The sequence below is a fragment of the Mustela lutreola genome, chromosome 7 (assembly GCF_030435805.1).
Source record: "Mustela lutreola isolate mMusLut2 chromosome 7, mMusLut2.pri, whole genome shotgun sequence".
In the NCBI taxonomy this organism is placed as follows: domain Eukaryota; kingdom Metazoa; phylum Chordata; class Mammalia; order Carnivora; family Mustelidae; genus Mustela; species Mustela lutreola.
This window is the reverse complement of record NC_081296.1, coordinates 113,158,533-113,186,051: the sequence shown is the minus strand read 5'-3', so window position 1 is coordinate 113,186,051 and position 27,519 is coordinate 113,158,533. Positions and strand designations below refer to the sequence as shown.

Here is a 27,519-nt window from a genome sequence, read left to right as displayed (position 1 = left end):
TTCATTCTTAGGTATTAGACTCATCCAGTTTATTCTGATAACACTTCACAGACAACTATGGCGTGATATAATATCAAGTTTAGGTTGGTTGCAAAGACATTTAAAAAAGTTGGTTTTTAGACTATGATTATGGGTTTCTTCTATTCTTACAAAAAGTAGATGCCAAAGCATAGCAGATTTTCATTTTTGTTGGTACAAGATATAAAACACTATTTTCATTATATTCCTATGTGTTTCGCCTCAGTCAACCTTCTCACTGCAGGGGTTAAAAAAGCGCATGGCTGTTTATAATCAGAAAATAACACAAATGTCATCATTTGTCTATTGAAAACAATCATTTTCATTTTCAATATACAGCTACTTGTGAAGATTAATGCAAGATCATTGTAGGTCTTTTACACTCCGTGACCTTTGGTCATCTTCAGTACCATTGATTTCCTTTTGTTAGATAGAACAAAGCCATTATCTTGAAAATTGACTAATAACTGGGTGGGTGGGTTTATAGGCACCAAAGAGAAATATTAAGAAATAAATTATTACTTTTTCTTTCACTAGGAGAAATTTCATTTAAAATAAATCTATATTAAGATTTTTGTTTAACGTTTTCCATGTATCTTCTTCATGTTAGTTCCTCATTATCAAAAACAGCTGTTCTGAACCCTGGCTACACATTAGTATCATCTGGGGAGCTTTGAGGAACACAAAGGATGCCTGGGCCCCACCCCTAGAGGTTCTGATTCAATTGGGTCAAGTATCAATATTTTTTTTGAGGATCCTCAAGTGAGTTTAATACTCAATTGGGGTTGAAGCCACGGTTGGTGTGTAATGATTCTTAGTGAGCCCAGTCCATAGCCCAGCAGAGCAGAGTTGGGTGTAGAAATGAAATGGGTGTGATGTAGGAGCAACTGTGAATATGGTTGCAGGACGCAGGGTACCATTGTTGAGAAATGTCCTCCAGAAGTATTACAGGTGAGAGTTTTGCTTGTGAAAGGGAATAAAGAAAGTGAGCTTCAGGTTTTCTCCATATTATTAAACATTCCATGGAGAAATTGCAGCCCGTTGACTATTTCATGAAGACTCAACTGGCACTGATACAATTGTCATAAGAACTGTAGTACCTATGCAAAAGGAACTTATATTTACTTTATTAACATGTAAGATTTCAGCTAGAAACAGGAGCACTTAAAGAGAGTCTGAAGTCCACAGTGCACTAGTATGAAGATTTTGTAATACATTACATTACAGTATATTAATGCATTCATGTATACATTACAAAGATCCTGCTTCCAATATAAAAAAAAAAAGATACCACTGCCAATATTGGTTATAAACCAAAGCCCACCCAACTCAGGGAAATGGAAGCAAAATAAAACCATAACCTAATAAGACACCTATAGAGATAGTAACATTACAGATCACAATAATACTCATATGTTGGGGGCATGTTTACTAAATGCTTTACTTGCATCATTGCATTTAATGCTCACAAATCCTGTAGTGTGTAAATTTTATTATTATTTTGTAAGTAAAGCTGAGGCCTCCACCAAGGCACATGGCTAGTATTGCCAGAAGAGGCTAGATTCAAGCCTCAGCTGTTTGACCACAGAACCCCTCACTTCCCACTGCTTTGCCATCGGCCTCTATGGTAGATAACTTTTTCCTCAATGATGTTTCTAAGAATATGAATTATGCAGGTAATGGTGATTGTGTGGGCTTAGTAATCCCACATTTACATCGTTTTCATTTTTCCAAGTGTCTTCTCCTAGGAGCTTCTCAGTTTACTCTTGGTCATCATGAGACTCAAAGAGGTTAAGTGACTTACCCACGGTTTTTTGCTAAGTGTTGAAGTGAGTAGTGAGAAGGTGCCTGCTTCAAATCCAGAACTCTTCCCATGACAGCACTCCATGTCCTTTACTCATGCTGAGTTATGGAGTGAACTTCCACTGACTTCTGCCACGGTATTTCTCATATAGTTTCTTCCCTTAAGAGCTCAGAATTTATCAGCAAGTCAGTGGTCTTGATCAGTTTATGCCATTGTTGTCATTCTTACCACAGTCATCGATTAATCATCCCAAATTCTCTATAAATATCAGCTATGTCCCTGTAGCTATCCTAAACTCTTGCTACATGTCTTTAATTAAGCCTTCATGAGATGATTATCTTACTCCCATTTTACAGAGAAGGAAACTGAGGGGTTTGAGGCAGAGAGGGCCAGGAATATGCCCTCCCACTTAACTGGGTCCCAAACATAAGGCAGGCTGATTCTGAAAGCTTTGCTGTTAATGACTTTATCATACTGCCTAAATCCAAATAGTACTGGGGCAGGGGAATAAAGTTTGAGCATAATCACTCATCCCTATCATTCTTTTTGTGCTCATAGATAGTTTTTTTCAGGGGTGCCTGGGTGACTCAGTAGGTTAAGCCTCTGCCTTCGGCTCAGGTCATAATCCCAGAGTCCTGGGATCTAGCCCCCCATCAGGCTCTCTGCTTGGCAGGGAGCCTGCTTCCCTCTCTCTCCCTCTGCCTGCCTCTCTTCCTACTTGTGATTGCTGTCAAATAAATAAATAAAATATTTGAAAAAAAAAAAAAGACAGTTTTTTCCAGATATCACTGTGCTTGACAAATTTACCTGGCAATATGCTTGGGAATACACTGGGTTGATTCTTGTCACCTGTTTGGGGCTTTCAATTCTCACTTGACCCTGTATTGCAGCATTCCGTAGTTACAGCTTGCCCAGTGTGTAAAATATTAATGAAGGGTGAAACACTTTCCAGAGAATATAACTCAAAAGTATTTCTGTTTTTTTACAAAATAAAATATTTTACACTGGTCTACAGTGCTCTGTGGAAAAACTGTTCATGGTGGTCTATTCTGAAAGGTGCTAGTTGAAAACAGCCAAGCATCCCAGAATACACAGGAAAAACATGTCTGCTGTAGTGACAAAAATTGAAAAAAATGCTTGTGTTTTGAAGATGACATTTGATCAAGATAATACTCACATAAAGGCAGACCAATACAACCTTTTATCAAACACCTTTTATTTGGACAGAATCTCATTATAATACTGTGTAAATGTTACAACAGAAGTATTACACTTGCAGGCTCCCTCCCTGCGGATTCTAATGAGATCCAATGGGGCAACGGGCTTAGCTGGGAATCTGGAGATGTTTTTTTCTTTTTTTAGAGAGATCGAGAGAGTGCATGAGTGCAGGAGTATGAGTGTGTGTGGTTGTGGTGGGGGATAGGAGGGGCAGAGAGAGAGGGAGAGAAAATCTGAAGCAGACTCTATGCTGAGCATGGAACCCGATGTGGGGCTCCATCCCAGGACCCTGAGATCACAACCCGAGCCACACTCCAGAGTCAGGCACTTCACCAACTGAGCTGCCCAGGTGCCCCTGGGGACTTTTTTTTTTTTTAATGAAAGAAAACTCTCATTATACAAATAATATATGAAATATGAGTAGCTATTACTCCATTGAAAAATAAAACTCTACTTTTTCACTGTGTATGATTATTTTCAAGGAAATTTTTCTAAGGGAATATTCCAAAGATTGGGGAGAGAATAATGGCTTTAATCTTTTTCTAAAAGCAATACATACACATTATGAAAATTTCCATTTATTCAAAGAGGAGTTCAAATGAAAGTCACAACTCACCCAAAGTCCTACCGCCAGCATTAAATCAGCGTTAATATTTGCTGAATATTGTCAAATATCTCCATACCATTTAACAAGAAGCTAGAGGACTTGCCAATAAAAACAGCTTTTATAAAACAAGATTGTATATTTTCAAAAAGTATTTGAAGTAATTTAATGGAAGAAACTGATGTGAAAATGAGAGAATTGCTGAGCTTCTGACATGATTCTTTACTGTATGAGCTATTACCTTCTAAAATTAAGAAAAAGTCTGTGATAAACATCAATAGATCAGAATAATTTTTTACTTTCATGTTTGGTTTTAGACTGTACAAGTGGACCCTCTGCAGGGTCTTTTATTTTATTTTTTTTTTAAGGAAGATCTGTCATGGGTGAGAAAGGTTGACAAAAATGTTGATCTAAATCTACATCCTCAAATCTATGATTTTCTCAGATTTCCATGAATTAATATTTATTTCATTAAAAACCCCAATAATATTCCTGATACTATATGACTGAAGCATGAGGATTGTTGATTGCAGACCTCTATTCCATCTTAATGAGCAGGTCACTCCTTCTTCATTATTTTGAAACGGTTTCTGTCTCTCCCTCTTTCTCCCTACCCCTCTCTCCCTTACCCCCCTCCCCTCTATCTCTTTCTTTCTCTCCCTCTCCCTGCCTCCTTCTTTCCCATTCCTTCTTATATTTGAAATTATATTCTTTATTCAATTCTCTTTCATCTTCAGACTAGTTAATACATTTGGGAACAGAATCTGTGAAGTAATTGATATATTCTAAGTTACTATACTTAAAGTAGAATTAAAAAGGGGCACCTGGTGGCTCAGTGGTTAAGCCTCTGCCTTCGGCTCAGGTCATGATCTCAGGGTCCTGGGATCAAACCCCGCATCGGGCTCTCTGCTCAGCAGGGAGCCTGCTTCCCTCTTTCTCTCTGCCTGCCTCTCCATCTACTTGTGATCTCTGTAAAATAAATGGATAAAATCTTGGGGAAAAAAAAAAGTTAATATTCACCGAATCCAGCAAACAAAAGCTAATGTGGGTAGATGACTTCCAGAATAGCACTTGTTTTTTGGAATTTATTAAATGTATGTGACCACAAAATTTCCCATCCATCTCAACCTGGTCTCCCAAGTTGTGTATACATTTGACTAAGTATTAATATTTATATATGGTCATCTTTCCAGTTCTTATGAAAGTACACACAACTATTCAAAGAAACATGACTGCCTTATAATTAAGCTCACAGTTTGAAAGCTAAGAATTTGACATTAATAATTCTTTAAAAACCATCGTTGGCCTAGATGACAACAATAATAATTGCATTAAAATCTGGGTCATTGTAAATATATTCCAGATTTGTAGCATATATTTCAAATAAGATAAGAAATTTGTGGGACACCTGCATAGCTCAGTGGGTTGAGCATGTGACTCTTGATTTCAGCTCAGGTCATGACCTCAGGGCCATAAGATAAAATTTCATGTACGGCTCCACACTTGGTGCAGAGTTTGCTTGAGATTGTCTCTCTCCCGCTCCCTTTGCCCCTCCCCTGCTCAGGCAGGCCCCTTCTCTCTCTAAAATAAATAAATAAAACCTTTATAAAATAAAAAGATTTGTTAGAAGTTTAAAGTATAGAGTTCTGTGTCCTCCAAATATGTTTAAACTATATTTTTAAGTTAAATCTGAGTAAAGTTGTCTTGTAATTCAAGCATTACTTACAAGCTCTTTGCCCAAACTGATGTTGATTTTGAAGAGATGAAAAGTACAAACGTAACAGGTTTCAATTTTTAGAATTTATTACAGTTCTACCCATTAAACAATGAGCATGTCTTGCTTTTGGTAACACTATACCGAACTGCAGGTCCAATATACTGGTAATAGGGATCAAGAAGGACATAATAGGGGCACCTGGGTGGCTCAGTGGGTTAAAGCCTCTGCCTTCCACTCAGGTCATGATCTCAGGGTCCTGGGATCGAGCCCCACATCAGGCTCTCTGCTCAGTGGGGAGCCTGCTTCCCTTCCTCTCTCTCTACCTGCCTCTCTGCCAACTTGTGATCTCTGTCAAATAAATAAAATCTTTAAGAAAAAAACTTAAAAAAAAAAGGACATAGTTTATTGACAGGAACAAAGGTACAATGAGAGATCATTCCTTTTCCTTATCATTTTAGTTCAAGAAGCATTTGCCCTTATGGTCTTAGTAAGAAATGTTAAATATATTCAATTTTTATAAAGGAAGCAATAGCTATCTATCTCCATGGTTCTTTTCTATTTCAGTACCATGATGGATTTTTTGGTGTGGCCCAGACAAGATTTTGTGGCTAATTATGATTGAGTACCACCAACCAAATGAACAGTTTTGTATTTTGATCAAGTCAGAAAACTTAAAAAAGAAAAATCACACAAGGACATCCATTATTTAATACTTTGCAAATCTTTCCATGTGTTTCCCTCAGCTACCATTGTGCCCAAAGCCTATCTCTCTCTCCATATGGCCATCTCTCCCTCTGATGCCAGTTGCCCTGTGGAGACCCCTCCAAATGAGCCCAATCACTAAAAGATTTAGCAGGAGGAGCTGGCCACACTGTCTTAAACACTGGGCCCTGCTGTTTCATTTCCTGGCCAGGTACATCCCATCAAGGTGACCATGGGTCTAAGCATCATTGTGTTAATTTCATAGCATAAGGAGAGGGTGGTGGTTAGAACTACCATGTGGATTAAATGCTGTGCTCTTTTACTGTCCACACAGAATGCTGGGTGTAATGTATCTCCTCTTTCAAAATATCCCCAAAATTATTTAAACATCTAGAAATAAGAGTGTTGGCATTTTTCTCTTGACAGTCATACTGGCTGTGTTTAAGCAGTGAGAAGAAAGGGCCTGGAAAATGGAATCACTGCAGATGCCTTTATCAGCAGAAGTGGCTGCCAGCAGCTTCCCCCAGGCTCAGGGCCCCTGGGTTACCATTTAAAGCTTAAACTTATGTGTGAGATGGTTTCATGGCAAAGGAAACTCATAGAATCCATGACTTGGAGATGTCGTCTTTGAAGGTCTCTGTGCCTGTTTAAGGTTTTTTTATTAAGTTGATTCCCATTATGTTTCTCCAGTTCGATGGCAAAATGAGGGAAAGTTAAAGTAGGGAAAGTTACTACTGTTTCCTCTTGTTAACTTTTGGTTTTGATATTTTGTTGGCCTCATGAAAATCAGAGAAACTGACTACCACGGCTTTGGACACAGGGTGGTAAAGAACTGAGGTTTTTCAAGCCTCTAATTCTTTTCAGAAGGTAGTCAAGTATTGTAGTCAATTATTGGAAGCTTGCTGAAAAGTCAATTAGAGTCAACAGCATATCATTTTTCAACAATCCTTTGATGAAATGTTGATATTATATATAAACAGAATTTTCTCACTTGGCCTTTTATGAAGTAGCATTCACTTGTCACATAGCATTTTACGGGATCAAAATGGAATATAAATAAATACACTTAGGAATATGGTGCAATAATGAAGATCATCCCGCATAGTTTATTGCCATTCATGTTCTCTACTTATACCACATTTTGCCTTATAAATAAAATATGAGTAGCTGCACCACTGTCTTTAAGTTTGTACAAACTTTCTGAATACTGTGCCACTACTGGATCATATAATTGGATACATTTAGAATGGTTTCCTAAACCAAAAAATTATGAAAGAAAGCAAAGGGCTTTCTTTCTAGAAATTTGACAGAGCATTTTATTTCTATTCAAACCCTGGGTCACTTCTGTTTCTTTTTACTGTCCTTGATTGGATTATGGAAATGAGGGTAGCACTGATTTCTGCATTTGAAATCAGGATTCTTCAAATCTGCCAGATCTGCGAGTTCAGCCTTGACGGAATGAGTTCCAGGTGAGCCCCAGGCAGGCTGTAGCAAGGGCTCCCACTTGTGTTTTGGGGACTATGATGAGATCACCAAGCCCAGTCCATTTCTCAATAGAGAGGATGAACCCATCTCTCATTTCAAAGCCAATGCATTGCTCCTTGGTTTTCAGCAACATAACTTTAGTTTTTATACTTGGCAAAGCGATACAGTAATTTACCTGCCTTTGTGAGTGTGCTTAGTGAATGTGACTCGAGTGTTTAACCTCTTATATGACCCTTCTGCGTTAGAAGGATTATTAGAGGAAGAGAAAGCTGTCTATACTTTGTTGTACCCAAAGACTGCTGGGGGTAATTTGTCACAGTTACAGAATGACTTTTATTTTTTTGCTTAGGTTTTAAGGAAATTTTATTCAAATATCCATTTCTTCTGGATCAGCTACTATAAAGCTTCCTACACAAGTTTACATCACTCTAAGCAAAATTAAAATGTGAAAAGTCATCATTTGCACAGCAGACTGGAACACAAAGTCTCTTCTCTGATCACACTTCACCACTTCCTACCCTTCCCACTGAATCATCACGGGCCATTTGCTGTCACTCTGACCACATGCAGCCATTGCCACTCTTCCAGCCCGAGAGTTCCCAAGTTTTGACAGCCTTTCATTATCAGCCTGAGCCTGAGTTGTTCATTTCGATTCTGTCCTCTTGAATCTTCCAACTCCTCCAACCATGCTGCTTGTGCAAGTTCACAGCCCTGGCTCACTCAGCTCAACCATCTACTGCTGGGAACACCCAGCCTCCAACCCTGTTGCCTGGATCCACGAGAGATCCCTAACTTTAACCAAACCCTCTTTATGTTCAGGCAGTTTTATTATTGATTCCTTTTTTTGACATACTGTATTTTCCTAGGTCAGCACTATACAATAAAAGTACAATGTGAGCCACTAACTAGAAATGTTAAGTTTTCTAGTAGCTTTTTCATCAAAAAGTTAAATAAATAAATAAATAAATAATAAACAGGTAAAATGAATGTGATAATATATTACTCCAACATATCCAGAGTATTAGCCTTTCAACAACCAAAATAAATTACTACAAATCCAATAGGTAGCTTATAGACTCAGTAGCCACATGCGGCTCATCACTACTGTACTGAATGAGGCAGGTTTGCACTTTCCTAATCTCTTCAAGCCGTACCCTTCTCATCCTCAGTTTCAGGAAAGCCTCCTAACTCATTTTCCAGGATTTGAGTAAATCCACCTCAAGCCACTTTCAGCCACATCATGTTGTTCCTTTTCCACCTCAACGTATATCTATAGCCACACCCATATGTTCCCAAAATGTCTCTTCCTCTTTACCCATTCTTTTCATCCTTCTCCCTTTGAAAACAAAGAGCTGTAATTAATCCCATCCTTTCTCCCCTTCTTTGAGACTTTGCTCAATCAAATCTCTCTTTCCAAAATGCTCACTCCTTCCTTTCTGTTAATATTCCCAGGCTTTGCTTAACCTAAAGTTTTGCTTTTGTTGGTACTCACCCAAACTACCATTGTATTCACCATCTTTCTTATTACTTTGAATTTCCCACCATTTACCCAACCCTTTACAAGATGGCTTCCATCCTCACTACTGGTAGTACACTCTGCTGAGTTATGAATGACCTTCCATCTCCAAATCCAGAGTCCTTTCTCAGTTATCATTTACCTTTTTATGTTTTCAGCATCCGTCACTGTAGTCTGCCTCTTTGTCCTGAAGGGCTTCCTTGTTCTTGACTGCTGTCAACTACACCATTGGGGTCCCCATTCTGACACTCAGACAGGACTCTTTTGATAAGCTGCACTTCTTTGAGTCTTAAACTATGGTTTCATCCTCAGTTGCATTTCTTAGTCTCTCCTGTCTTGAAAGTTTCCTTCACTCTCATGGTCTCAATCACCCTTTCTACTCAGAATATACCCAAATGTAAATTATTCAACCCTCTTTCCTAAATTACAGTCTTGTACTTCCAATTTCCTACTGTACATATTCATCTCAACATCATTGGACTATGATATTACAGGCCATTTAACTCAGGGCTACTATGACAAACCCTAAAAAAAATAAATCATTTCTAACCTTTAAAAAATTTCGGAGGCATTGTAATTGTCAGCTTCATCTCACCTGTAATCCCTATCTCATCTCTCCCTAGACTGTCTGAATGTCCTGCTTTGATGTCATCACATTAGAACCTGGAGGTTTAAAAGCTAGTGTCCGCTTTACCCCCAACCAGCTCACCCTCTGATTTCCTGTTTTTGTCAGTGACACTAATCACTCAGTCACCCAGCTTTGAATTGTTGCCTTCACCCTTAATTAGCTATTCGTCTTTTCTCCCACGGCTAATTAGTCACCATTCTTGTTGATTAATCCTTCATAATATTTCCCTTTATCCACTCTGTCTCCTTAGCAAATCGTTCGCTACATTCACAAACCATCCCACATCCTCTTTCATCAATTCCAGCACGATCCCTTCCTTGAACTCAACTTTTGTCACCTCCAACAACACAAAATATATTGGCACTCATTCACCACTTGTAAAATGAATGTCAGTCCTCCCAGCTAGTTCTTCAGTTCCTTAAAAGCGGGCACAGGGGCACCTGGGTGGCTCAGAGGGTTAAGGCCTCTGCCTTCGGCTCAGGTCATGATCTCAGAGTCCTGAGATTGAGCCCCGCATCGGGCTCTCCGCTCAGCAGGGAGCCTGCTTCCCTTCCTCTCTCTCTGCCTGCCTCTCTGCCTACTTGTGATCTCTGTCTGTCAAATAAATAAATAAAATCTTTAAAAAAAAAAAAAAAGCGGGCACAGAGGGACACCTGGGTGGCTCAGTGGGTTAAGCCTCTGCCTCAGCTCAGGTCATGATCTCAGGGTCCTGGAATCGAGCCCCGAGTCGGGCTCTCTGCTTAGCAAGGAGCCTGCTTCCCCCCTCTCCCTCTGCCTACTTGTGATTTCTCTCTCTCTCTCTCTGTCAAATAAATAAATAAAATCTTAAAAAAAAAAAAAAAAGGCAGGCACAAAATTTTATGATTGGTTTTACTAGATGAATAGATGACCAATAATTGTATCTTACAAACTTGCACTTTAAATATAGAGCTCTGGAAGGAGACTTAAATAAATCAGTTTAGCCAAATTAATTTTGCATGCTTCGGGAACATTCAGCCTATAACCACATAATGTGAGAGAGGCAATTTGTGTTTTGGAGGAAGCAGCAAACTTAGGGTTTGATCTTCTCCCATTAACTCCCATAAGACAGATTTCTTAACTTTTATCTTCTTCATCTGTTATACCTATTATATACCTATCCAGTACAGTTGATTGTGAAGTTTAAATGCAGTAACGTCTAAAAGTGCTTTGAACATTTCAAAATCTATGTACGTAGATTACCGTGCCACAAGGTACCCAGAATAAACATCCCATTTATGTCATAAGATTACGCTTTTGTTAACCTCCTCATTAGAAGCCTCCAGCAAACTTAACACATTGATCGAAACACCTGTTGTGTAATGACTATGCCGAGCTAATACTGTTTAGCTAACAGTCCACTCTCTGTCCGTAGTTTCTTCTCATAAGGCAAGCCCCTGCTTGATGCCTGCCATTCTCAAGCTGTTTGACCAGGTATCCAGAGATTCAGAAGTCTTTTCTAGAAGGGTACACCATTTTTAACAAGTGTTAAGCAACTTAAGTGGAGGTTCACTTGATAGTAGCAAATTTTATGTTTTCTTTGCCTGAAGACTTCTGTAGGGTCTCCCGTGCCCCTTCACCTCATCTCAGAGGTGGGTAAGCCTGCTTTCTCTACCACTAAGGAGTGCCCCCTTTAGCACAAATCATGCTGTCTTATAATGTATTTGTTTCTAAACATGTCTGCCATGTGAATCTGTGGGTGTCATAAAACAGATTACAACTTATTTGCGCAGTGGGTTTCTTTTTTTAAACAATTCATTGGTTTGATATTACTGGCACCTAGCACAAAGCCTGGCCCTTAAAAAAAAGTTCTTGCCCAATAAATACTGAATAAATTGAACAAAATGGGGAAGAGGCAACATTGCAGATAATGGTGGTGTTTTTGTCTTTTTATTCTCCACACCACCCTCCCCTACTTGAAACAGAATAAATGCTAGGAGGCTTCAGTTCCCCAGGGGCCTTTAGCCCTGCTGGTCTGGACATAGGCCTAGGCTTACTTCAATTTGTTGCTCCAAATCCACTCAACCACAGCGCTTCTGTAGAGACCCCTTCTCCTCACCCTTCTATCACCTATCCTCAGAGGCCCAGGGGTTTCTTGTGTTATGTCTTTTAAAAGATCCCTCTTCACCACCTGAAAAGGATTATTACCTTAGTACTCTGCTCTCAAACTCTTCTAAAACAAAAATCATTTGGAGAACTCATTTGTATTTTGTTGTTAATGACAAGCTAAACTTTATTGCATTTTCCCTTTCTGGGATCTTTGCAACTAAAAAAAACCAAAACAAACAAACAAAAAACATAAAAAGGATAAATATAAAGATAAAAAGGATAACCTAAAGGACTGAATTTCTAATAGTAGAATGTCGGTCAGTGTAATTGGTGATTGGGGCAGGGAGAAGAGAGAGGCTTTAGAGCAACTTTGCTTTTCCTTTGCCCCTGTAAAACTACTAGTAGAACCAGCCCCACTCAAAAGAGACAAAAATCTTTGCTTCACATCAAAACATGCCTATGATTCTCTCCTCTACTTCCTACGCAAAAGTGTTGTAAGAGAAAAAGAACAAATTTTTGCCCAACAAAATGGCAGAGCACGGCAATCTTGTGCATTCATGTCATTGGTGGACCAGGTAGATGAGAAGTAGGTGGGGATGGATGGCAGATCAGCTCAACAGTAAATTCTCTCTCCAGCCTCACATTGCTGAGGGATCCTTAGCCAGTTTTAAAAGAGCCTCCACGCCACCTCTTCAGTCCCTGATTTACTCTCCAGTCAGACTGGAGAATAATATTTTGCTCTGCCACACTTCTTGTTTTCCCCTTATATTTCCCTATAGCATCAAAGGGTCGTCACAGGCTATGTGACCTTTTCGATACTGTTCCTTCAATCAGTTAGTTACATACCTGTGTATGATGGGAGAAGTCCCCTGCTCTCCTCAACCTGGTCACCTGGTATCCAATTCTGTAAACCAGGTGCGTCCCGGTGCCCTGCCCATGAAGCTGGCAGTGTAAGCAACTGCCATTTTCTTTTGGTTGTAAGATGGGAATTTTGTGTCTTCTCTTTCTGAAAATTTTTTGATGTGACATTCTATAAAGACTGTTTGTTACAACAACATGGATCGACCTTGAAGCCATTATACTAATAGAAAAAATACAGACAAAAACAAATATGCTTATGATCTCGTTTATAGGTGGAATCTAAAATAGCCAAACTCGTAGAAACAAGAGAATGGTGGTTACCAGGCTTAGAGGGTGTGGGAACTGGGGAGATGTTGCTCAAAGGGTACGGACTTCCAACTAGAAGGCAAATCAATTCTGGAGTCCTCATATGCAGCACAGTGCTTATGGCTAACAATACTGTATTATAAACTTTGAAGTTGCTAAGAGACTTGATCCTCAGTGTTCTTACCACAAAAGAAATGGTAATTATGTGCTACGGTGGAGGTATTAGTTTAATGATCTGGTGGCAATCATATTACAATATATAAATATATCCAATCAACGTGTTGTACACTTTAAACCTGTACCATGTTATATGTCAATTATATCTTAATGTAAAAAAAATTGTGACTTGATTACTTGGGAAATAAATTGGTGTACCATTCTTCAGCAAGGCTTCTATGCCTTTTTCATAATCTGGTGACTAGGATATTGAAAATACTTAAATTATGTATTGTATTTGAAGCATCATGGCTTTGTTCTTTTGAACTTAATTTTTCTGTGTCTAAGTGAAAGAGGGAAATAACTAAATGAGATATGTGCTGCAGAATTTAAAGCCGTGTTTCAGATTTTTAAGTCATAATAAGTGAGCAAATAGAGTATGCTGTATAAAATGGTTTAGTCCAAATGTCAGCTCCAAGGATTCGTGAGACAGCTACTAACTTTTTAGTGTTGCTTGCTTTGGAGGGGGCCGTATCTTTTTTTTTAATATGTTTTTATTTTATATATATATATTTTTTTATTAACCTATATTATTTGTTTCAGGGGGTACAGGTCTGTGATTCATCAGTCCTACATAATTCACAGCACTCACCATAGCACATACCCTCCCCAATGTCCATCACCCAGACACCCCATCTCTCCCACCCCCTCCCCTCCAGCAACCCTCAGTTTATTTCCTGAGATTAGAAGTCTCTTGTGATTTGTCTCCCTTTCTTATAATTCATTTTTCCCTCTCTTCCCCTATGATCTTCTGTCTTGTTTCTCAAATCCCTCACATCAGTGAGATCATATGAATATTGTATTTCTCTGATGGACTTTTTTCGTTTAGCATAATACCCTCTATTTCCATCCACATCATTGCATATCAATTTTTGTTGGCTGTGTAATATTTCATTGTGTTTGTGTGTCTGTGAATATACACATACACACCACACCTTCTTTATCCATTCATCTGTTGATGGACATCTAGGCTTTTTCCACAGTTTGGCTATTGTGGATATTGCTGCTGTAAGCATTGGGGTGCAGGTGCCCCTTCAGATCACTACACTTGTATCTTTGGGGTAAATACCCAATAGCGCAATTGCTGGGTCATAGGGTAGCTCTATTTTCAACTTTTTGAAGAACCTCCATACTGTTTTCCAGAGTGGCCACACCAGCTTGCATTTGAGGCAGGCCGTATCTTTATTCAGAAACCTTTGGCTGTGGCTGCATCTCCAGACTCACTGCCATGCTTATGGAGGGACCACTTCTCCAGAACCTTTGTTTTCATCATTACTGCCCCTTCTTAGCAGCAGGGATGTGGGTATGACTGAGCTACACACCTCTAGACCACCACCAAGGCATGAAATTTGTCAGTAGGATGCATGTAATCGATGCCATCCGAAGGGACAGAACAGGTCTTCCAAACCTCTGCACTTTCCGTCTTGTTTCAAAGTCACAGGTGGTGTAGCCCAGCGAGACACACCCCTAGAGGTATGGTCGCTGGAGATTCAGCAGCTTTTTTCTTCTCTGTGAATTTATGAACCATTCTCAGGGATGAAAGAGAGGCCTCCAAAGCACAATACGATGACAGTGAGTGCCCCAGCCAAAGCCCTGTGTCTGCTCACTTGTGTTCAGGCACCCGAAGGCCAGATGGGCAGATGCAGCGTCCTCGGCTTTGCCAAGTGAGCCCCGAGGCAGCCACCCAGCTGCACGGCCCACATTAAGAGTGTGTGTGTGTGTGTGTGTGTGTGTGTGTGTGTGTGTGTGGCTTTGTCTCCTCTCCCCACAGCTATTGACCTACTCTACTGGCGGGATATCAAGCAGACCGGGATCGTGTTTGGGAGCTTCCTGCTGCTGCTCTTCTCCCTGACCCAGTTCAGCGTTGTGAGCGTCGTGGCCTACCTGGCCCTTGCGGCGCTCTCGGCCACCATCAGTTTCCGCATCTACAAGTCTGTTTTACAAGCTGTGCAGAAAACCGACGAGGGCCACCCTTTCAAGTGAGTGTCCCAGCTGGACCGGCCCTGGCCAACCTCTCATGGGACTCCTGCCCCCGGACTCGGTGTCAGCTCCTGGGCATTTGGGGGATGCGTCACTGTGAACTGACAGACCTCTCAGAGTCCCTTGAATGCCCTGGCTTTTAATACCTGATATTTCTAGTCAATTTCTAAAACACACTCAGTTATTGCTATGGTGACACATTGCTGTATTGATTTTTTAAGTTTTCATCACCACGAATGAATTAATAGATGTATGTAACATAAATTTACATATAATATTAATATTTTATATTTAATTATTATTAATAGTAGTCATAATCCATTATATGTGTACAGCATTTTATAATTTAAGTGGTGGTCAACAATGAATCCTCCCAACACCATGAAGAAGGCAGGGCTGTATAATCTCTATTTACAGGTGGGGAAACAGATTCTAAGAAGAAAAGTGACTTGCCCAAAGTTACACAGCCAGTAACTCACATACAGTCAGGACTAGGGTGTTTGAATTTTTATTTCTGTGGTCTCTGAAATCTAAATACCAAAGGGCCAACTTTCTGGGGGGTGCAGGTTCATGAATAGTCTTATAGTATACCCTTCTCTGCATTTTTAGCCTGGGGAAATCTGACTGGAATGAACATTGAAGAGGAGGAATTTTTTGTTTTGTTTTGTTCTTTTTTCTTAATTTTATTTAAATTCAATTAACATATAGTGTATTATTCGTTTCAGAGGTAGAGTTTAGTGATTCATCAGTTGTGTGGAAGAGTTTTTTTAAAGGCAGTCTACTAAGAGGAAAAATGAAACAGGACAGAGCCGCCAGTGGCACCCAACTCCACCCCATCTCTGGCTTGTGAGGGCAGGGTTTTTCAGCACTGACTGTCAGAGCCACCCTCTCCCTCGGCGCTGGCCCTACAGGCGGCCTCGGCTCCTGTAACAGAGGGATAGCTCTGAGTCCTAGATGAGCCCTGTAGAAGCTGCTGCTTAGTGGCTTCTGGCCAGAGCCAGTCCTTCACCAGATGCCTCTGAGTCCTCCTGACTCACCCTCACCAATCAGCTGAATGAAGGCCTTAGGGCATCAGGCTCTTAAAAGGGGAAAAGATGACTTGTTGTGGGGACTTACTGACAAAAGGGGAAAAGCTGCCTGTCCAACCTCCCTTCCCAGCCTCTGGTTCCTGGCCTCAGTGTTAAACAGTTACAGTCCAAGCATCCTTGCCCTTGGGATGTATTAGACCTTCTTCTAATGCAGAAAGAATGGGTCTTCTGGGCTGTAACTTGGTTATCCAAGTTCCAGTTCCCAGCCCAAAGGTACGAGAAGTGAAGGGAAGTGTCTTCATACCAGGATTACATCGTGCCTCATTTAGTGGCTCCAGCCTGTGACCAGGGTTCGCGTCTTCAGAGTCCTGCTCTGTCCCAACCTCTACCCTCAGCCAGCCAAGGAGGCTAGTTTCTTTCACATTCTTGGCCACCCAAGACTGACACATTCAATTAGCTCAACTACTTTATCTTCCTTTAGGAGACAAATTTAAAATAAAAAACTTTCCTTTGGTTGAGTTTTTTTTATCAGTAAAAGAAACATCTGACTCAGTATATTTTGGATCAGAATTTACTATCTAGACAAACAAGCATTTTTCTATTTTTTTCCAAGGAGTAGGAAAGCCATAAGTTTTCAGTGTAAACTCTCTAAAATTCAAGCCAAATGCTCTTTTTTTTTTTTTTTTCATCTCAATTCACAGAGTTAGCTAAGCACTGTAAGAACTCTAGAAATATCCTCTAGGTAGATGATGTGGTACTGTCTTAGAATAGAGAGCGGGAAGGAGGAAGGGAAGATAGACCCTCTGTGGGGAGCATGGCCAAACAGGAAGATGGGCTATTTGAGAAGCCTGGTTTATCTACCCATAATCATATGTCATCATTTGAAAAAACTGAAAAATGTAGTCACTGAAAATATTGCTCTTAGTAGAGACAGTGAGCTTTTGAATATGGCCCGGGTCACTTTAGTTTTCAGAGCTCTCTACATAAAACTTGGAAGTATTTTCCAAAATTTAAAAATGAAATATTAAAATTTTAATAATGAACAATAATTGGTGACTAGGATTTCAGGTATCTCAGTTATTAAAAGAAATAATCCCTCTCCATGCAGCCAAGAGAAATGAGGACTTTCCCAACTACCTAGTGGGCCAGGGATTCTGGAGAATTCAGCAAAAGGGCTGATTTAGGGCTGGCTTTTCTCTGCCTCTAGCCATTGTTCTGAATTATCAGCTCCCACTTTCATGCAGTCTCTGGGACACAGAAATAGTGACAGCCCACCACTCACGGCCAAGATTCCCAGGTTCCCCCAGGCACTGGCAGTAGGTGTGTGGGGTGCCCTATAGCCCAGTAGCTGCCCTATGCCCCCAGAGGTGGCCCGGCTGTCCTCAGAGCGGGAGAAGGAAAACTCAGCTGTTCCGAGATTACCTCTGATGGAGCTGTCTTTGGGGTGGTTTCTTGACAGGACCTACCTGGAGCTCGAGATCACCCTTTCTCAGGAGCAGATCCAGAAGTACACAGACTGCCTGCAGTTCTATGTGAACAACACGCTTAAAGAACTGAGAAGGCTCTTCCTTGTCCAGGACCTGGTGGATTCCCTGAAAGTACGGTTGCTTATGCCGTTCACTTGATAGTCTTGAGTTTCATTTTCCCCAAAGGTATACTGTAAACCACCACAAACTAGAGAATAAGAAGAAAGTGCTAATGGCATTCTAGAGTGAGAAAACCTCTAGCTGTATGTCCCGTGAAGCTCATCCAATCCAATCCCCTCATCTTACAGACACCAAAACTGTGGCTCAGAGAGGCTAAAACACTTGCCCGAGGTTGCCCAGTGAGTCACTGGCAGAGCTGGGATCAAACTGAGGGCCACACAGCTTCTAATTTTGTACTTTTTACAACACACTAGGTTGTCCTTATCATTTTTAATTCCTCGGCCAATGTCCTAAAATTAAATTAAAAAAAAATCTAGTTTTGGGTATGTGAAAAATGTGTATTCTTTTTTCATGAAAGAAACTCTGGGCTCTGCTAATAGTGAGAGGGGCAAGTGTCCTTACATAGCATGGGCTACTGAGCCTCAGTATCAGTGGACCTCAGCCACCCGGGTGTTAAGAAACTCTCATGAACTTACCAGGATTCTTTGAGTAACATGGCCTGGGCCCTCAAGATGCTTTCCTGGAATAACATCTTTCCACGTAAGGACTAAAGAGAGATGCCGTAATTATCTACCCTAGGGCTTTTCAAGTGATCTTTCTGTATGTGTCATGTAAAAATAATGGGCTAGGGCAGGGGTCAGCAATCCTTATTTGTAAAGGGCTTTATGGTAAATACTTCAGGCTTTGCATGCCTAAATCTCTGTTTCCAGCTACTCAGCTTTGCCATCAGAGCAGGAAAGCAGCCAAACACAATGCATAAATGAACGACTGTGGCTGTATGCCAATAAAACTTTATGAACTCTGAAAATTGCATTTCATTTCATTTTTACATATCATACAATGTTGTTCTTGCTTCAATTTTATTCAATCATTTAAAAATGTAAAATTCATTCTTAACTCTCGGGCACATCCAAAACAGGCCAAGGGCTGCTATTTGCTGACCCCTGCCTTATTATTTCATGAGTCCTACAAATCTTCTAACAAAGAGATCCAAAGGCTCTAAACGCTTACATTTCCCATTGAAATTATGGTGTATTTTCCCCCAATTTTAATCTCAAAGAAGTCAATGAGATAAGACTCCATCTGTCACAAATGGTTTTAGAAGCTCTGATAATCATGCCGTTCTTCAGTTTGCAGTCCTGATGTGGCTCCTGACTTACGTTGGCGCTCTCTTCAACGGGCTGACCCTGCTGCTCATGGGTAAGGACAGACAAGCCTGTTACGTCTCCTTCACACGCTCCATGAGCATAGAGCTTCCTAGGCTCTTAGCTGGGATCTTGTTGTCATAGATTCCCAGGAACCAGCGCCACATAGTACATGGCATTTTCCCTGTCATAGTTCCTTTAGAGAATATAATATATATTACACATTAATAAAGAATTCCTTAGTCTGGAGTGTTTTTTTTTTTTCTCTTCAAGCCCAGCAGTTTTATTTGGTTTCCGATCACTATCTGTTTGCAATAGTCAGTTATAGACTGAGTCGTCAGAGTGTACAGTCCATCCTCATTCCAGGAGCAATGGCTTAATATCTACCCAATGCTCAGCATCCTCTTATTTTCCTTATGGACTGCCCTGCCATCTTTTAGCTAAAATGCTAGCTACTATAAAATAATGTTATAAGATGACATAATTATATAAAAATGTATCTGAAAGCTTATCCCCACTGCTGTCAGAATTTTAATACTGTATTTGTTTTTCATCCCAGCTGTGGTTTCAATGTTCACTCTACCTGTAGTGTATGTTAAGCACCAGGTAAGTCCTACGTGATGTCAAATATTCACCTTAAATTTTGACCTTGTGACCTTTGAGTGTGCTCATGATTTCTTCCTCTTTGCAGGCACAGATTGACCAATATCTGGGACTTGTGAGGACTCACATAAATGCTGTTGTGGCAAAGTAAGTTACATAGTACAATTCCTAAAAAGGAGAGACTGCCTTAGGCTGGAGTTTGTGGGGATTAGAGAGGGGTCATAAAAGGATAATAAAATACTAAGTTGATTTATCATCATTGAGTCATGCATTCATATCTTTTCCAATCACATTACTTCAGAAAATAAGTATACGTTTTAAAATTCTCAATTAAATAAAGCTTTCAGGGACGCCTGGGTGGCTCAGTTGGTTAAGCAGCTGCCTTCGGCTCAGGTCATGATCCCAGCGTCCTGGGATCGAGTCCCACATCGGGCTCCTTGCTCCTCAGGGAGCCTGCTTCTCCCTCTGCCTCTGCTGCCATTCTGTCTGCCTGTGCTTGCTCTCTCGCCCTCTCTCTCTGATAAATAAATAAAATCTTTAAAAAAAAAAAATAAATAAAAATAAATAAATAAATAAATAAATAAAGCTAGCTTTCAGTGATTTAGCCCAGGTATCATGATGAATGAGTTTTAATGAGTGAATGAGGTTCAACTCTATCTGGAGACTAGCTCATGTCTAAGAACAACTTTCCTTTGGAGGAAAAAAGGAAGCCTGATTCAAAAACTAAAATTAATTTCTAACAGTTTAATTGAAATAAAAACAATCAAGTTAACAAACATTTTCAACAATAAATGCTATTGATTTTATAAACCATTTCAATGGTTTAGAAAACGTGAGAAATTTAAAAAATCTGTAACAGCTGTTATATTTGCCATTACATCGTTTAGACTCTACACATGCATATGTTTATTGGCTTACTTAATTAACACCATCGCTTTTTAAACCTGAGTCTTGTGTAGACTCCACTTTATGGTCACTTTATATATCAGGAGATAAAAATTCCAGTTGTAAGTAGCCACAGCTAACGTAGGCATTAATCTTAGTTTTCCATAACTTTTAAATTACTGTTTGTATATATATATATATGTCCTTCTAAAATGATAGTTTTTATGTTGTCATTTTATTAGCAATTTCGTTTTCATCAAAAGTTGACCTAGGCTCCCACGGGAAATAGATGACATAAAAGGGCTAGATTTTGTTGACACACACTTCCTCTCATAATCTTAGAATCATGCTGGACCTAGGTGATCAGAATTAGAGGGAAGTATTTTAGACAGCCAAAGATATATGAAACAAAACAAAAATAAACCACTTTAAAGTTCTTCTGCTATTCGATTTGCATATCATCAGTTATGGTTCTCTCCTAAAGTACATAAAGCTCATATTCCTCCTCTTAAATTCATGGTGAACTTGGATCTAGATCAGATCTACAGCACATTTCAAAATGCCTGAAATTATCATCTTGGACCCAAATTCAACTAAGACCTGATGAAAATCAACAATTTGAAGCTAAAGTATTCATTATTTTTGTTTTAAGAAATGGCAGCATGTTATAGCACGAAAGTTGGTGGGGCTGGAACCTGGAGAAACTGGTTAAGACCCCAGTTCGCAGACTCTTAAAACAGACCTATTGAATTAGAATTTCTAGGATTGGGGGCCTGGAATCTATACTTTAATGAACTCTCCAGGTGACTTTTTGGCAATTAGAGCTGTGTTTTGGGGAACTATAGCAACACCATTACAGGAGCACAGCTAAACACCAGAATAGCCTAGAAACTAGAAGACAGAAATTCTAGTCCTAAGTTGTCCGATTCTTAGTTTGGGGATCTTGAGAAAATCACATCTATTAATTTTTATTTTATTGATTGGCTGGTTGGTCCCAAAAAGAGCCATACCTGTGATGTCCCTCCCAGGTAATGCATGTTAACAGGCACAAAGGGTATAAAGATGAATAAGATGATCCCCACCCTAGTACAGCTCTCAGCCTCTCGATGTAGACAAAACTATTAAAAAATAAGGGTAAGACAATGTTAGAACTGCACTGGGGTTGTATAAAATGTGAAGGTCAGGGAGATAAGGAAATAACTGTTCCTACCTGGAGGGATAATGGAAATGACACTAAATCCTCACTAAAATGAAGGCCTTTGTCTTAACTCTGGCCGCTATAACACAGTACCATAGAGGGGGTGTCTTATAAACAACACCAGTTTATTTTTCACAGTTCTGGAGGCTGGTGGTCCAAGATCAGAGTGCCCACACACTCAGGTTCTCGCCAGGACCTTCTTCCAACTTACAGACTTCTCGCTGTGTCCTCACATGGTAGAAGTGGAAGGAAGCTCTCTCTGGGGTCTCTTTTACTGGACATTAATCCTATTCATGAAGGCTCCACCTTCATGACCTGACACCTCTGAAAGGCCTCACCTCCTCATACTAACATGTTAGAGGTTAAGTTTCAACATATGAATTTGGGACAGGAGGACACAAACATTCTGTCTGTTACAATTCTGAGGGATGAGTAAACATTCATCAGGTGGGTGATGAGGGGAAAGACATTGCAGGAAACAATATAAAAGCAGAGGCAGAAGCATGAAAATGTAGGTCACGTAGGAAACAGTCAGTCAGGCATTGTGTCTAAAGCTTACATGAATAGAAAGATCAACTGGAAAGAGTCTAGAAAAGAGGCTGAGGTCAAGTGTGGAATGCTCTAAGGAGTGACTCTGCCGCAATGGGAAATGGCCAGCCCCTGCTGTTTTTAATGCCAGCGTGATGTAATCAGAGCTGTGTTTTGCACAGATCACAATGACAATCTAATGGGAGGGGAGTTGAACCAGAGAGTGGAGACAGGGCAATCAGATTAGCTGGGAGGCGATCATAATTCACAGAAAGTGATAAGGGTCTAGGTCTGTTAAGATGGAGTGAAAGGAGAGAAGACAACATACAGTGTATGAACATACATGTACAATCAATTGTTAGATTAAAATTGGCAATCGGGGCTGTGGAAAGGAAAAGAAAGAAAGCATTACCCATGAGGACTACCATGGTTTCTGTAATTGGTTTTATTCAGATTTGGCTCTGAGCTTGGTAGCTAGAGCAAAAAGAGAATCTAAGTGAGTTACATAGATAAGTCTTGTTATCGGAAAGGAAGGAACAGAAGTTCTTCAAGGGAACCTGTTTTAGGGTGCCTGGGTGACTTAGTGGGTTAATCCTTTGCCTTTGGCTATGGTCATGATCTCAGGGTCCTGGAATTGAGCCCTGCATGGGGCTCTCTGCTCAGCAGGGAGCCTGCTTCTCCCTCTCTCTCTGTCTGCCTGCTTGTCACCTCTCTCTCTCTGTGTCAAGTAAATAAATAAAATTGTTTAAAAAAAAAGAGAGAGAGAAAGAGAGAGAGAACCAGTTTTGTCTGACACTATATTTTGAAGAAAATTTCTTGGTGTCTTACCTCTAAGGCTTCTTTGGCTTTGAGATTCTGACTCCATGTTAGACTAATTCTCAGCACAGGAACTCACACCATTTTAGTGAAACACTTAAGAATGTGATCTTTGGAGTCAGGCTAGCTTGAGTCCATTTCTGGCATTTTCAGCTTTCTGAGTTTGTTATAGATGTTATTTGACTCTGTGAACCTGTTTCCTTATCTGCACACTGGGAATGTTAATACTTAACTGTTAAGGTTGTTGGTGATTAAATGAGATACTGTCTGTAAAGTATTCTGACTTGGGCATAAGACACACTCAATGAATAGTAGACATCATCATCATCATCATTCTCATCATCAGCCCATTACTGCCTAAAGATCGGTTGAAGAGGAGTGTGGAGGACAGTCCTAGACCGGGTCAGGAAGACCTTAGTGCCACTACCTTCTCTATGAAGAGTAGATGGATGGAGCCTGGGTCTCAGTTCAACACACAGAAATGTGTCTCTATTGCTGCATAGAAATGCATTCTTAAACACTCCTACTTTGCTATCATATCTTTTGGAATATTAAGCTATTTAGTCAACTAGTTAAAACAGCAGCACCAATGAAGTCACAGAATGATTTCATTAATGACACTTGTGACTTACCATTTTTTTTTTATATTGTCTTTTTTCAGGATTCAGGCTAAAATCCCAGGCGCTAAAAGGCATGCTGAGTAAATCAATATCCCACTGGGGACTGGACACAAACCAGAATGTGTGGAGTGGTAACAGCTCTGTTCTTACATGTTACTGCAAATTGATTGTTTCTCCCCCCAATACCATCATCTTAGAGACAAACTCTCAACAGCTGTTTTCAGGCTGTTCCTGTACTCTTAGGATATTTGAGTCACTTGTGTCAAGCACTAAAATATAGAGAAAGTGTATTAGATGTGGTTTTAATTTTGTGTTGCTAAAAAAAAAAAAGTGCATGATGGTGAGAGCCCAATTTATTTTTTCTTCTTCGGTGTTCTCCTCCTCCTCTCTGCAATGCTTCTGTAGCTTCTAATGTCCCCTGTGGCTAGGCCTTTCCCGCCGAGTGCACCGATGCAGTAGTGGAAACCGCTTACATGTCCTTGGGTTGCTGGTTGGATTCATCTTTAATAACAATATATAGAATTGTAGACTGATGTTTTAGTGTTTTTCCAACACACAACATAAAAATAAAAACAGTCGGCCGTACTTCTGGTAATCAGTTTTGTATAACTTAAAATAATTAAATAAATGAATAACAGCCCCTCCCCCCAAAAACATGCAGTACTTTTGTTGTGTGGGACTGACAGGCTGATTTACATGTATGGTAAAAAGTACCAGCATGTTAACTTTATTACAATTTGTATTACTTTCTCTGTAGTTCCTAATGGACCTAATTATGGACTCTGGATATTTGCACTTATGTACTTGATACTGAATGCATAAATAAATGTTACTAAATGTAAAACCTTCTCCCTCTCTTCTTGTGGTATGACCAGAAAATGCAAAATTTCTAAGAAACAGAGTCTTCCAAGGACAGCTTGGGAAACCTGAGAGCAAGAGCTCACTTTGTTCCTTGCTCCAGAACCATAGGGCCCAATCCCAACGTGGCATATGCTCCTTTGGGGAATTGACGAAGCCACCAAAAAGTAATAAAACTGAAGCATGCTTCATGTTGTACTCTGCGGGGTTGATGCAGATATTTTGAGTCATATTTTAAAAACTGGAAAGTGATATAAATCCTTCAGAAATTTCTTTTATGATTTTTAATATTTTATTTATTTTTTATGTTTTTAATTAACATATAATGTACTTTTGTTTCAGGAGCACAGGTCTGTGATTCATCAGTCTTACGCCACACCCAGCACTCACCACAAGACATACCCTCCCCGTGTCCATCACCCAGCCACCCCATCTCCCCATCCCTCACCCCTCTAGCAACCCTCAGTTTGTTTCCTAAGATTAAGAGTCTCTTACGGTTTGTCACCCTCTCTGGTCTCACCTTCTTTCATTTTATCTTCTCTGCCTTGTTTCCTCTGTGATCCTCTGCCTTGTTTCTAAATTCCGCATGTCAGTGAGATCATATGATAATTGTCTTTCTCTGATTGACTTATTTCATTTAGCATAATACCCTCTAGTTCTATCCATGTCATTGCAAATGGCAAGATTTTGCTTTTTTGATGGCTGCATAATATTCCTCTGTGTGTGTGTGTGTGTGTGTGTGTGTGACGTGATATACATATATCACATCTTCTTTATCCATTCAGCTGTTGATGGACATCTGGGCTCTTTCCATAGTTTGGCTATTGTGGCCATTGCAGCTATAAACGTCTTATAATAATATGCAACAATTTATTTGCTATGAAATCATTCTTTTGGTAATTTTTTCTTGAACACCTTCTGTGTGCCAAGCACTGAGAACAGGGCTGGGAATAAAAGAGATGACACTTCCTGCCATCACCAAGACAAATCTTATAAGGACTGCTTGCTGCTTTTCATAAAAACAAAATTGCATATTTCATTTCACTGTTAGGGTCAAAAGTCAAAGAGGATGAAATTGAAGTGGGTGAAAATAGTAGCAGTGGGAGAAATAAAAGTAGCAGGAGAAAAAAGGAACTGTAACTTACAGAAAGCTGACTTTGACCCTTTGACCCAAGTTTCACCTTGGGCTCAATAAACACCCATGGAGGTCCCCTTCCTTGAAAAGTGGTGTGACGACCACAAGAGCAACTGGACACTGTGCCAACAGCCAATATGGGGGGAGGTGAGGGCAGCTATGTAGAAATGCGAACTAAAGAAAAGGCAGCATAAAATAAGAACTGTCTTCCAAGATTAGAGCAGCAGAGAAGGATTCTTAGAGGAGGTAAAATTTGCAGCTGGGTCCTCGTATGGCTTTTTCCAGAGGTAGAAGGTGATTCATCCCAGTATGGACACAGAACATGACCTGAGATGCTGAGGCTCAGAAGTGCATGGCGTATACAGGGAACAGTGCGTGACAAGCTGGACTGGGGTGTGAGGTGCTTGGGGTGAGGCTGTACTGCCAGGTGAGGCTGAAAAGCTGGGTTGAGACAACTAAGAAGAAACTTGAATGCTAAGGGGTTTGAGCTTGTTTTTTAGATCTCAGAGTCACACAAACACATTGAAAATGCAGGATACTGGAGAGTAGAAGAAGATTGTAGCATAACTAACACCAAATAGGTGACATAGGAGTAGGCCTCTGGCAGAGAAGCTGTTGGGAGAATATAAGGTAAATATTCTCCTGTCCTTCATCCTTTCTCCTAGCCCAAAATGCCAAGACCCACTATGCCCAGAGGAACTGCTAGGAGATAATGTGGAGGTAGATGGGCTCGGAGTTGGTGACTGACCAGGTATAGGCTTTCAAGACCAAAGCTGACCCTGTGTTGGTGGCTCAATTTTCACACCCAGACAGCTTGGTCCCCTTGCCCTAGCCCCAGTTCTGCCTAAGACTAGCTGTTTAGGAGAATGCAGAACCATTTTTCAGGAGAGAAAGCCCAGAGGACCTGGTGTGGGAAAGGAAGATATTTAGCTGGACATGGTCCCTGTCATTTTTTATGGCTACCAGATACAGAAAAGGACCCTTTTTCCATGTGTGCTCTCTAGTCTCCAACCTTCACAATCATGCTTCCTGTAGGTGGCTTCATTGTGTAGAATTAACCTTCCTCCATACCTGCATTTGCACCATTTTTTCCCCTCCTTTTGGCCCAGAATTCCTCTTTAGGAGGATCTCCGGAGGAATTCCATTCACTGGCAGTGGTGGAGAACATTTCCTGAGGAGACTCCTGCCTTTACAAAATGACAGGTGTGGGCATAGAATTTTACCTGATGGAATGTGAGGCACAGAATATTGGTCAAGATGATATTCAAGGTGATGGATACAATGTGAGGACCCGATGAACAGGTAAGGAGAGGACCAAGAACAGAGTCGACCAGGGACCCAGAGTGAGTAAGGTTATCCTGAAAGCTGTGAACAGTACAAAATTTGTATATCCTGTGGATGAGCCAGCCCACCAGAGGGCTAGGTAGACACAGAAACTGTGGTACACTTTATGGTTCATTCAGGAATAAAAGAAGTAGAACTGTTGATGCATCCTCAGCTCTTTGCCCACGTATGTTAGTTTCCTGGAGTTGCCCTAGCAAAATGCCAAAAACTGGATGGATTAACACAACAGAAATTTACTCTCTCCCAGTTCTAGAGCCCAGAAGTCCGAAACGAAGGTGTTGTTAGGACCATGTTCTCTCTGATGGCTGTAGGAGGAAAACACCTTCTTACCTCTTCTAGCCTCTGGGGTTTTCCAGCAATGCGTGATGCTCCTTGGCTAGTAGATGGCTCACTCCAGGCCCATGGCCAACTCCTCCCTGTGTGTCTTCACATGGCCTTCCCTCTGTATCCAGATTTCCTCTTTTTATAAGGATAGCAGCCATATTGGATCAGGGCCCACCCTCATGACCTCACTTTAATTTGATGGTCTCTATAAAAGACCCTATTTCCAAATAAGGCCATATTCTGATATGCCTTGTGTAGAATTAACCT

The 27,519-nt window shown here is 40.4% G+C and overlaps 1 protein-coding gene across 2 annotated transcripts in view; it reads left to right on the top strand.

Moving 5' to 3' along the window:
- RTN1 (reticulon 1) overlaps nt 1-24,435 on the top strand; it is a 220,270-nt gene extending 195,835 nt beyond the window's left edge. For both annotated transcript variants that reach the window (XM_059182232.1, XM_059182233.1), the window contains 6 exons: nt 14,914-15,121; nt 17,610-17,748; nt 18,927-18,996; nt 19,501-19,547; nt 19,633-19,691; nt 23,633-24,435. In XM_059182232.1, the coding sequence (XP_059038215.1) occupies nt 14,914-15,121; nt 17,610-17,748; nt 18,927-18,996; nt 19,501-19,547; nt 19,633-19,691; nt 23,633-23,675 (566 nt within the window). In that variant the 3' untranslated portion in view covers nt 23,676-24,435. The remainder of the gene's footprint in view (nt 1-14,913; nt 15,122-17,609; nt 17,749-18,926; nt 18,997-19,500; nt 19,548-19,632; nt 19,692-23,632) is intronic.
- The last annotated feature ends 3,084 nt before the right edge of the window (nt 24,436-27,519 follow it).